Source organism: Equus caballus, chromosome 17 (assembly GCF_041296265.1).
Source record: "Equus caballus isolate H_3958 breed thoroughbred chromosome 17, TB-T2T, whole genome shotgun sequence".
In the NCBI taxonomy this organism is placed as follows: Eukaryota; Metazoa; Chordata; class Mammalia; order Perissodactyla; family Equidae; genus Equus; species Equus caballus.
The window spans coordinates 90,499,193-90,511,802 of NC_091700.1; the positions used below are offsets into that span (position 1 = coordinate 90,499,193).

General features: G+C 36.3%; 1 protein-coding gene across 3 annotated transcripts in view; it reads right to left on the reverse strand.

Annotated features, from left to right (window-relative positions):
* The window catches only part of NALCN (sodium leak channel, non-selective), a 303,647-nt gene that overhangs the window by 148,615 nt on the left and 142,422 nt on the right, over positions 1 to 12,610 (reverse strand). For all 3 annotated transcript variants that reach the window (XM_070240456.1, XM_023621795.2, XM_023621798.2), the window contains 2 exons: positions 9,230 to 9,397; positions 2,778 to 2,969 (listed from right to left, as the gene is read on the reverse strand). In XM_070240456.1, the coding sequence (XP_070096557.1) occupies positions 2,778 to 2,969; positions 9,230 to 9,397 (360 nt within the window). The remainder of the gene's footprint in view (positions 1 to 2,777; positions 2,970 to 9,229; positions 9,398 to 12,610) is intronic.

Consider the following 12,610-nt stretch of genomic DNA (forward strand, 5'->3'; position numbering starts at 1 on the left):
GATTAGAGGAAATGGTAAAAGATGAAGATATGAAATTAAGATAAGACTGTGTAAATAAACAAGAGAACTGAGAGTTGTTTTCCGTTTATTATCCCCCGTGCCTAGAACAATGGCTGACCGTCCGTGGAGCTCCAACACTGTGTACTGAATTCAACGGTCCTGAGAGATAGACTGAGGTACAAATGGTCTCGATGTTACTGTGTGAAAGACGGCGGTCTGCAATTTGTATTTACCGGCGAGGGGGCAGCGAGGGGGCAGACTAAGAAGAAGTGGGCTTAATGAGATCACTGTCAACTTTCCGCGCATCCCACCATCCCTGGAGGGATGGCTGACGCTCCGGTTGAGGAGCGTGGCTCCAGACCATAGGCATCCCATGTGGCCCAACCACAGGCAATGACAAGCTCTGCAGAGCAGGATCACGGAGGAAGCTGCCCTGCCCACACCAGCCTTGGTGCACAACCAGCGCACTGAGGTCTTGGAGGGAGCTACAGTCAAGGACTTGGGTCCCCCCAGGCCGCCATGCTCATATGAGAAGCTGCATTGCTAGCCCAGGTGCCTCCAATTGGAGGTCACCTCACTGAGGGGCGTCCACTGCTGAGGCACTGACTTCATTCTGACTCAGCACTCTCCATTTCCAGCCCTTCCTCTTCTCCCCACTCTCCATCCTCCTCCCTTGGGTCTATAAAATGGTGGGTAAAAGCCTTTGCTCAGGGCTCCTGGCAATTCAAAGATCCCTCTCTCCCGGCTGCATCTGCACCGAACCACTGGACGCTTGCCCAGCACTGCTCAGTGGGGAGAACAGTACGCTGGGCAGCTGGTGCTTATTTCTGCTTGTTGCTTGTACTGTGTCCATAAGTGAACAAAGGCTCACTGTGACTTCCAGTTTGGCTTGTTGTCCCACATGACCACCTCGACACCTGACAGTCAACACCTGCCTAAGACCAATCTTTGTGCCGGTGCTCCGCATGTCACCCTCAGGAGACTTTTGCTGTCTTCTTCTTTATCTCATACTTTTTTGTGTGTGTGTGTGAGGAAGATTGGCCCTGAGCTAATATCTGTTGCCAATCTTCCTTTTTTGCTTGAGGAAGATTGGCCCTGAGCTAATATCTGTGCCAATCTTCCTCTATTTTGTATGTGGGATGCCACCACAGCATGGCCTGATGAGCAGTGTGTAGGTCTGCACCTGGGATCCAACCTGCCAACCCCAGGCCACCAAAGTGGAGCTCTGGAACTTAACAGCCATGCCATGGGGCTGGCCCCTATGTCATACATCTTTAATCTCACGCTCTCCTTGCTCCCTCTCATCATCATTTAAACACAATCCATCCAACTTAAATGTTCCTTGGGTGGCTGACCCCATGGTGTAGTGGTTAAGTTCCACATGCTCTGCTTTTGGGGGTTCAGATCCCAGGCTCAGACCTACACCATTTGTCAGCCACTCTGTGGCAGCAAAGTAGAGGAAGATTAGCACAGATGTTAGCTCAGGGCTAATCTTCCTCAAGCAAAAAAAGAGGAAGATTGGCAACAGATGTTAGCTCAGGGCAAATCTTCCTCAGGAAAAAAAAAAGTTCCTTGGCTTTATGTCCTCCTATTGTCATTGACCATCTTTCTTTTATAAGTTCTGGAACAAGACGCGGCTTACCTTGGACCTTTAGCATATGTTGTCCCAAAAACCTGGAACACTGTTCGCCTTCACTCCATTTGGCTATATCCAACTGTTCTTCAGTAACCTCCAAGAAGCTTTCTTGGACTTTTCTGTTCTTGGCTGTGGATCTTGCCTCTGGGCTCCCAGACCACCTTGTGCTTGCCTTTATCAAGGCCCCTCATGTTTTATGTTTACTTACTGGTCACCCCCCTCAGCTGAGAATTTCTTGAGGACTGGAACTTAGTTGTTTTTGTGTCCCAGGATCACCAAGACCCCCTGGCTCTTGACAGATACTCAACAAATGCTTGGCAATGAGTAACAAATTTAGCGCAAGATGTAAAAAAAGTAACTCAGGCGATATTAGTCTGTTATGACTACAGACACCCTTGCCCTCAAAGCTTATGTTTTAAAAAATATATTATATGCTGTTCTTACCCAAGATTATTCTTCCCATATAATAGGCCTTACTATTTCAGCTTATGGTGAAAATATATACATTCACCATCTTGGTCATTATATTTTTTCATGTTTCTAAATCCACATGAAGTTACCTTTCAGGATCCCCTGATTAGGGGCTGTATCTTCCACATGAGTTCTGTCTACAGATTGATTTTTAACTTCCTTTTTAGCCAAAGTGATTTCAGGAGAATGCAGAGGCATGAACTTGACGACTGTCTAAAGACATTTCTAATCTGAAGAGTTTATGAATTTTATTACATTGAAAAATCAACATCTTCCTTCTGGACCATGCTTGACATAAAAATATACAAACTGTAAGGCAGATTTTAAAATGGTAACTCTCACAAACACAAAAACACTTTAAAAATTTTGGTATATTTTCATGTAAAGGTACTAAGAATACTAGCTTCCATCTTTACTGGTGTCAACATCTCAATCTATTAGATTATTTCCAGAATTTTAGAACTGATGTATAATCTGACAATGCTGAAAATGTGCTCAAACACCTGCACCTTGCAGAATGGATCCTTTTAAATATTAAATTTGAATTACTCCAAGTTAATAAAAAATACGACAATATTTTTGAACCACTGTTAAAGTGAAATACCTCTAATGTTAATCATTATTACTAAAATAAGAATAATGAAAACCTGACTGCAGTTTTTCTTCTTACCCTTGGAAATGTTGTAAATCTGTCCAGTTCTTCGACAAAGCAGAACATCTGCAGACTAATGGCTGACATAACGATCAAGAGGCTGGCTGTAAACACAACCAAACTCCCCAGCTTTTTTCCAGGACCGAATATCTTGTACACAAAGTCCTCCAACGCCGGTGAAATCTTAATAAGCCGAACTACTCGAAGAACCTATCACGGGAGAGAAGAACACACATACTTGATCATTTATTTACACGGATTCTTAAATAAGTTCATACTACAACCTCATTTTTCATAGTACTTTATAAAATCACACTTTTCCATTTGAGCAGCTAGAGATGAAAAGCAGCAATAGAATAACCAAGATACCAGTCTAGCTCAGCGTCTGCCTTACAGCCAGAACCCAATGAATCCCAAATGAATGGAGGAAAATGGTGGCAACTAAGTGTCTTAACATATAACTTGATAATTCAAAGAGCTATTAACTAATACATATTGTTGAAATAAAATTGATATTTTTCTAATGTTCAGATGTAGAAGAAAACATTTACTTCAATATTAGCTATATTCATTGTCTCATAAAATAAACCTTAGGTATTACTGTACATTCATGGGGAATTTTTTAAAAACCTTCTATCAAGGAGTCTCTCCTTAAGGTTGAGACTGATACGCTAATATCCGTTCTATCCTTCCTTTAAGTAATAGAACTTCCTGAATTTCGGCCTAGCAAGTGGCTACGCAGGGTTATGGACCACATTTTCCAGCCCTACTTGCAGCTGGGATGGCCAGTGGACTAGGTTCAGACCTACGGAATGTGAAAGGAAATGATTTTTGGAACTTCTGACACATTAAAGTAAACAGACTTGCTGCGCATACTCTTTTTATGCCTTCCTCTGGCAGGGAAATGGCAACAACTAGAATAGCCCCTTTGCACCAGAAATAGAAGCCTCGTATAGAAGTTGACAGATTGAGTCCCACTCAACAGGCTGGCTTCCTGGATGACCATGCAGAGCGCAGTCATCTCCTTTCCCTGGACACCCACCAACTACTAGAGGGAAGCAAACTTCTGTCTTATGTCAGACCTGTATTTTTAGATCTTTGTTATATCTGCGTAGCTTTTTACCTAAACACACATATTTTTTGACGGTTTGCAGGTATATAAATGCAAAAATCCCCACCCATAACTAACTAATAAACTCATTCTCTCGATCATTTAACAAATACTGATTGATTATTATGTGCCAAACATCATGTTGGACAAATAAGATTCAATGACTACTATCACAAAGGGAGTATAATATAAAAAGCAGCTCTTAAGATTAAAAATGTAAATTAGTATACAATTGAAAGCTGAAGTATAAAGTATGGAAAAATAGCATTTTTCATCAAGTCTAAGATGTCATCAATTTTTTTAAATGCCTCTCAGAAATAAAAAAATGTTGCCAATTAAAGGATAGCACACCACTGATTATAAGACAGGTCCCAAATTTAGAGATATTAAAATAGGAAAAATGTGATCTTGGGATAAACGAATTATGGGAAATAAAAGGTTGTCCAATATGGTTCGATATCAATAAGAGCTTAAGGTATCTGTGAAGGCTGTTTAGAAGAAAGATGAAAATCATAGTCTATTTTGAATATAGTTTTATAAAAACAGGAAATGCTTTAAAAACCTACATTTTAACTTTTACATGTGTAAAATAACGTATGTTTGGATTTTTCGAGCATGCCTAGCTTTCTACTCTTGCTGATTTTCCTTTGGCAAATCACTCTTTCTCCACTCTTGGTCCATGAGGTCCCAAAGGGACTCGCAGGTGCCCACGATCCAGGCCTGGACAGAGTATCACAATGACCAGTGCCATCTTCAGAACTTTTGTTGGACCTATGAAAAGTATTCCATTTTTTATCCCCAATTGGCATTACTGTAAGAACCACATTAGCCTCGAGCTTTTGGGGGCCATCTTTGCCACCACATGGAGAAAGCCAGCTTAAGAATGATACTAACACAGAAGAAAGGTGAGTGGAGAAATAGACTGAGACCCAATAATAGCATTTTAGCCTCTGAATTTTGTCATACCTGTAGCCACATTTACCCCCCTAAACTTTGAATTAACAGGAAACACTGATGGGGAACCATATCATTCCAATTGTCTGCAGAAAACAAATGGTGTGGTCTGCAGCTGCATGTCTAGTAAACTAACAGACGAACATTTAAGGAAGTTGAGAAAATGTATATTTCCTTCATGCTAATTTAACATCCTTAACACAATACTTAAAGAAGAAAGTTTATGTGAGAAATCATACTGTTCAAATTAAACATTATACCATATGCATGGTTAAGCTACCCGTTTTTCCTGCTATAATTCTTAACATACGTTCCCAATTCAAAACATATTACACTCAGATTATCTTTCCAAATAACAAACAGCTTTATCATAAGAGGTATTAAAATATTAGCATTCATACTAATATCCAGAGTAATAATTTGGAAAGATTTCTCACTTTTACCAGATTTGCTTATTCTCAGACATAAATGATTCAGTATCTAATCTGTGAACAGCTGAGTCCAGGAACGTTTATAGGAACAATTTAACTGGTTTATAGCTTGAATTTCAGTATTGTGTGTTTCCTCCACTTGTATTAAAATCATATTTAGAAGATTAAGTAATTTGGAGTCCTATCCCAAATTCTAATAAAAACAGCCTATGCACATCTGTGCAATTTTGATAAGTTAATATTTCATTAGCTGGAAGAAACAGAACGTACTCTTCCCACACCGGTGATCTGATCAGCATTTTCAAAGGGGTAAGCCTGCACCCATGGAAACTTATCAGTGACTCTAATTATGCCTTGTCATTTATTTGGGGACAAGTATGATTTTCACTCTGTCTGCCCAACAAGGCCTTTTGATTTTGTGTTCCTACAGATATGAAATAAAGTAAACCATACTGTCAAAAATAAGCACTCACTATAGAACATTCTGTGGTCGTTCCCAAAGCACATTTTCCTGGTCACATTTCTAAGTCTGTCTCTTAAAGATCATCTGTTGACTAACAGTGAGATACCACAGAAATTGTGTAGTTAAGAATATGAACCATGAAATTAAACTTCTTGGGAATGAGTTTCCACCATTTGCTAGTTATGTGGTCTTGGGCAAGTTATTAAATCTCTTGGGACCTCATTTTACACGTATACTCTCTATTTCATAGGGTATGAGAAACAAATGAAACAACGCACTCAGCCCTGTGCCTGGCACACGGCAAATGCGCCATAAATACTGGCCGATGTCATCACATCATCCCAGTATGTCAGAACCATAGTATTTTGTAAGACCTTATTACTTCCCACATGATAAGGCTGCCCTGTGTTCATTCCAGCCCTGCCACGCTGGCCTCTATGCTACTCCTTGAACACATCAGGACAGGGCCCTGTGGTTCTCTCTATCAGACCTCCTCATGGCTCCCTCCTCTCTTCACTCAGTCTCTGCTTGAATGTCACCTCTTCAGAGAGGGCTTCCATGAGCAACTCACCTAAAACGGCACCCTTGCCTCACAACCTCCATCCTTTCTACCCTGCTTGTGTCTTCCTTATAGCATCTCCAATACTGGTATTCCACGTTCTTTTGCGTACTTGTTTGAGAACTGTTTGCCTTCTAGAATTTAAGCTTGCTGACGTGGGGATCTTTGCTGCCTTGTTCACCTCTATCCTCTGTACCTGGAACAGTGTCTGGCACAGAGTGGATGTTTAGAAAATACCATTTGAATAGACAGATGAATAGCAGCAATAATTAGTCTCAGAAATAACTGATATTATAAAGGGAACCATTTTGCACTAAACTGTTGACTTCATTTAAATATGAAAAAAAAGAAATTCACTAAGGAAGGACTTGCTGCCAATACAGCGAAGAAAGGTCAAGTGAAATGAGAAGTGTGAGGACCAACAAGGGAGATCAAAGTGGGCCCATAAAGAGCCAATCTGTTCGGTACAGTGCGTTCTCCAGATGGGAATTTGCAAAAAATCCTTTCGACACTTTGAGAGATTTATTTTTATTATTTTACTTTTTTGGTGAGGAACACTGGCCCTGAGCTAACATCTATTGCCAATCTTCCTCTTTTTGCTTGAGGAAGATTGTCCCTGAGTTAACACCCGTGCCAATCTACCTCTATTTTTGTATGCAGGATGCCACCACAGCAGCTTAATGAGTGATATGTGGGTCTGTGCCCAGGATCCCAACCCATGAACCCTGGGTTGCTGAAGTGGAGCATGCAAACTTAACCACTATGCCACTGGGCCAGCCCTGAGAGATTTATGTTTCAGCTACAAAATAACTGAAGTAGTTTTTAATTATTTCATTAAAAAAATATAAACATGGCCACGCATAGAGAGATACAAATGAAAATCACTTAACTATCAACATAAACTATTACAAATTATAATCCAGAATCAAAGACAACATTAAAATTGCAAACTTCATCGAGTTCATACTATGTAACTATATCTATATTTATATGTATAAAATGACTAGAGCCATACATACTAGTTTGAGATATTTTGTGAAAAACAGACTAGTAGAAAAAACTAGAGATAATGACTATTAATAATTTGTAATAACTTGGTTTATTTTTTCCAATCATTTCTCCCTTTACAGGTATTTTATATATATACATACATACAGCTATATATGTTATATATGAAACATGTATACATATGTAGCTATACATGTTATATGATTTTATACAGTCTTGTATCTAAATAAAACATAATCACATCTCTAATTTATTACAAATTCAGTATAATCATTAGTTTTATGGTCAGATTTGCATATGAATTGCTAAGCTATTCCTCAAATGTTTACCATTTAAACAGTTCCCATTTTTTTCTCATAATTCCAAAATGAATATCTTTGCACATGAGATTTTTATCTATTTCTAACTTTTCACTGAAAAATTACCTGCAAGAAACTATAAGAATTTTAAAGTCCTGAATACATTTTATCCTGTACCCTTGCTGAAATAGGCATTGATATTTTTCTTTATTTGGTTAATTTAATAGGTTTGCAAGAAACATATCAAATAGTTTGGATTATCAGGTAGACTTTTCTATAATTATGCACAATGATTCTCTAATGCGGGTACTAAATGCTCATGTTGATTTTGTGAACCTAGACAGCAGTGCCCAAGAGCATATACGTTTGGGAAGCACATTTTGGATCAAGAGTTTTAAATGTGTGCCTATCTCCTGCCCCAGCCATCTCACTGATGACAGCCAAGCCTAAGGACATAAGCCAATAAGTGATGAGGGATTTAAGTCCACAGATGCTGACAGTACTGAAAGCCTGAACCACAAGAACCCTCTGTGATGTCAACATGCTCTGCTGTGATTACTAGAGGCTCAGCTTTTCATCTGCATTTGCAGGATGTTTTTCATTTGTGTGACTTATATTTTCATGTCCTTTCCTCCAGATATCAGAAGTATTCAGTTTCAGGTTGCGATCTGACAGCTGAAGCTAACGTTGCTCTGACAACGACAGCTTTGGTCTAACCAACAAATAAAACCAAAGAAGTTGGAATGCTTTTTCTTTCATCTAAGGAGCCAGAATCTTCTTCCTCTGAATTACTTCTTTAAAATTCTGCTGCCATTGTATTCTCCAACTATTTTTAAATATCTATTAAGAAAACAATGCACATTCTAGTGCTTTCATGACAAATTATATAAATGACAAATTTTGAGTCAGAAAAATGGCTATATTTGAGATTTTTAAAATTAGGATATCACATATACATATTTTATCATTTTGGCCAAGTATTTAAAAGAACAATGAGCACGCTGCTATTATTCAGCAATTACAAAGAACATAATAATTACTGTTGTTTACTGAATATTTATAAAGTAATATGATTCAATCTATCATATTTGAAAAAACAGAGATCCAATTACAAAGAAAGAAAAAATGAGAGGATTTGTATTTAATCATCACGGAGTGTAATAGGCATTTATAAATAATAAAGTATGACAAATTACAACCTGTAAAGGTAATTTTTATTTCTTATTTCAATTGTAAGTCATTGTTGAGCAAACATATTTAAATTTATTGAGAAGGGAGATGTATACTTGGAATTAAATTCATACTTTCTAACTTTCTTTAAAGTGAGTGTCAACATCTTAAAATTTGATATGTATGTATAGATATATAATCTATGTGTATATAAAATATATGTATTTATGAACTATATGTGAAACATGTCCATTTATTACTGTTACTTTCAGGAGTTTAAAAAATAATGTTATAATTGATGAATGCACTATTTTTTGTACTTAAGATGTCATTGGGCCTATCTCAAAGTTTGTAATTACTACATAATAATTATATATAACTATTATATATAATTACATATAGTTATTATAATGTGACTGGCATTTTCTCTGGAAAGAAAAAAATTCTAAAGACAAATAGGTATTATTTGTATTACCTGAAAGTATGTGAATTGAGAATGATAAAGATCTGGATAGACGTGAAGAGTGGTTCCAATTACAAGTAGTAGCTCAAATTTGTGGAGAGACGAGCTAATATATCCAGTAAATCCCAAACACCAGATCTTCAGAAGTGCTTCCAAATCAAAAAGTACTGTAAAAGCCACCTAGAGTAACAAAGAGAAATGAGATTAGAATCTAAAACTATGATTTGTTTAAAACTATTTCATATATTTGTTCCTGCACAAATTTCAGCCAATACCATATAAAACAAGGAGCCAAAAGAATCTAGAATGGCATTTTATTGGAAAAAAAAAAAAAGGTTGGAAACACATCAACTAGAACATAGTAGACCAAATACATCTTCAGCAATCAGAAAAATATATGTTAAAATGTTAAATATTTGAGTGGTATTATTTCTTAATTATTCACTATTTGATATTATTTAAAAGTCATTGCTATTTACAGAATTACTGTATACACAAAAAACCTGGAGTTTTGTATAATTTGTATTTTTTAAAGATAAAGTTTCTATAATGCACAGATGTCTTATAAAACAACTCACAAATTCCTAAGCATAATTAAAATAAAAAAGTTTAAATATCATTTATGCTTTGGGCCACATAAACAAGCAGAGAAATTTGGATTCTACACCAAGCAATTTATGTGTATGTGTGTATATGCACTAATACAACATATTTCTACATTATTCATTAATAAAATTAATAATAATACTACTACATTAAAATTAGGTCAACCTCTTAATCTATCTCATTAATTCCATGAATTTGCTATTACAAACACCAATACTATTATAAAATCTCATATAAACACAGCATGTTATTTTTCCTTTACTTATCCTATGGGGAAGAGTACTCATTTTATAAAGAAGTTTGCAACTGGAATTTAAATGTACAATATCAGATTAACTTCTAATTAAAGAACACAAGCATGAGTGTTGGTATTAGTCATAACACATCCCTCTGAGAGGATCCCAGAAGATTTACTGGAAGACAGGAAGAAAGGAGAGCTTGCTTCTCTTTTTCCAGGCCAACATGAAATATCAGAAGGGATTTCTCTCCACTCACATTTGGAAAATGTGGAGAAAAATGGAGTTTCAATAATAGCATTTTTAGGAATGGAACACAAAAAGCATTGCAGATGGTTAACTTAGATGTGAGGAGGAAATTAACCTTACTTCTCAATCTAGCACTTCTGTAGGCCCAAGTTACTTCCTGATGTAAATTTTCATATCCCTTTTCAAAAACGTAAAAGAGTAATACATTTTAACTGTGAAATAATCCTAAATCAGAGTATTAATAAAATCCCTTGCCCACATTTCTTAGGTGATTCATGTTAACCACTTTGTAAATTCCCTTCTCAGTCAGCTGCCACCTCCTCCAAACAGAGATACTCACATGACCAGGTGTGCATTTTATATGTCACTCTGCCACTTGCTCTTCTCACTAACAATCACACACATCCCACCAGGTTAAGAGATATAGATCCTACTTATTCTTTCTACCAGCTGCATAATCTCCCACAGTATTCAATGTCTACTTAATTCAACATTTTCCCTATTGATTAATTGATGAGTATAAATCATTGACTTCCTTGACAAGGAGTCATTGGGAAAAAAGGATAAGCATCCTGCCACTTCACAAACAAGACTGCACTAACCATCCTTATGCAATATCAGTATTTATTGGGCCTTCATTTCTATAAATAGAGTCTGGAACCTGCTGTGGCTGGGGCAAAGGACAGGTTTGTGTGCTCTAAATATTAGAAAATATTGAGAGACTACTTTCAAAATGTTACAGTAAATCATTTGCCTTCCAGTAAGGTAGGAAAGTGTTTCTTGTCCTAAATCTGTACCATCACCAGATATAATCAAACTTAATCAAACTTTTGCTTATCTTTTCATACGTGTATTGATCAGTTAGATTTATTTTCTTTTTAAAACAATTTTTAGGAACATAAGCTTGACAATTTTCTATGGTGGTGTTTTATCTTTCTTATCAGTGTTTGGAGTTGTTGATACTGAGGACATTAATCTTCATCTGCCATATGAACTGCATGTATTTTTTCCCTAATGAATAGTGTGATTTTTAACTTTGGTGGCATTAGCTCTATCAACACTTTAAATATTATGTGGTCACATATGTCTATCCTTATTTTTACGATTTTTTTCTTTACTTTCTAAAATAGGACTTTAGAAGGATTAACATTGAGTCTTCACATCCAGGAACATATTACATTTTTCAATTTATTTGGACTATATCCTCCAATAAAAATTTCCTCCATAAAGATGTTATTGTTTGTTTGTGAAATTTGTTTCTTTAGAGTTAATATTCTAGTCACTCATGTTAATGCATTTTTTACCTATTTATTTATTACCATTTCTACCTAGCTAGTTGCAGTGGCGAGAGAAGCTATTGCTTTACCTATATTGATTTCCTATACTCGCCTTATTAGACTCTTCTATTAATTCTAACATTTTTAATAAAGTCTCCTGGGTTTTATAAAAATAAATACATTTCACCTGCAAATGAAGGTAAGATTTCTGTCAAGATTTATTTTGGAGTTAATTGTATTAATTCATTAGCTATAATGGAGCAGTTTTATAGTAATATACCAAATAATGAAGTGGTAATAAGAGGAAGCCATAATTTGCTCCCTATTTTCAGTGAAAGTTTTTCAGCATTCACATATAACAGTTACAATAGGTTTGAGTAATTAATTTCCACCACGTTTAAGGACTTTCCTTCTCATCCACTTCTACTTACAGGATTTTAGCCTTTAATTCAATGAGGCAATCAAACATATTACAAGAGCCCTTGATGTTGACCACTTGTATATTCCTGGAATAAATCCAAGAAGGTAATGCCAACCTGCTATATTTTATCACATAATATTTTATTTATAATTTTTGTAGCTACTGTCATATAGGAAATTGGTCTATAATTTTACTTGTACTATAACTATCAGGTTTGGTTTAAGCTTAATGTTAGTTTATCAAACTTACTGTGGAGTTTTCCATCTTTTGTATGATACACAATTTCTTAAATAAAGTAAGATTATTTCATCTTTGAAATTAGGTAAACTGCACCAAAAAACCCATATGGGCCCAGTCCTTTATGTAATGGTAGATCAAAGCTTTCCAATGTTCTTGCAGTCAGGTTTCATACCTGTCCATCAATTTGGTAGTTTACACTTTGCCAGGGAATCATCAGTGTCCTCTAGATTTTCAAGACCTGCATCTAGAATACACTTTTCCAGAAAGGACTAGTTCACCAAGGGGCATGAAGTATCTTACAAATTTGGTACCTCTCTAAATCAATTTCTTGGCCGATGTTTCTCAGACCCTGAAAGTAATGTGA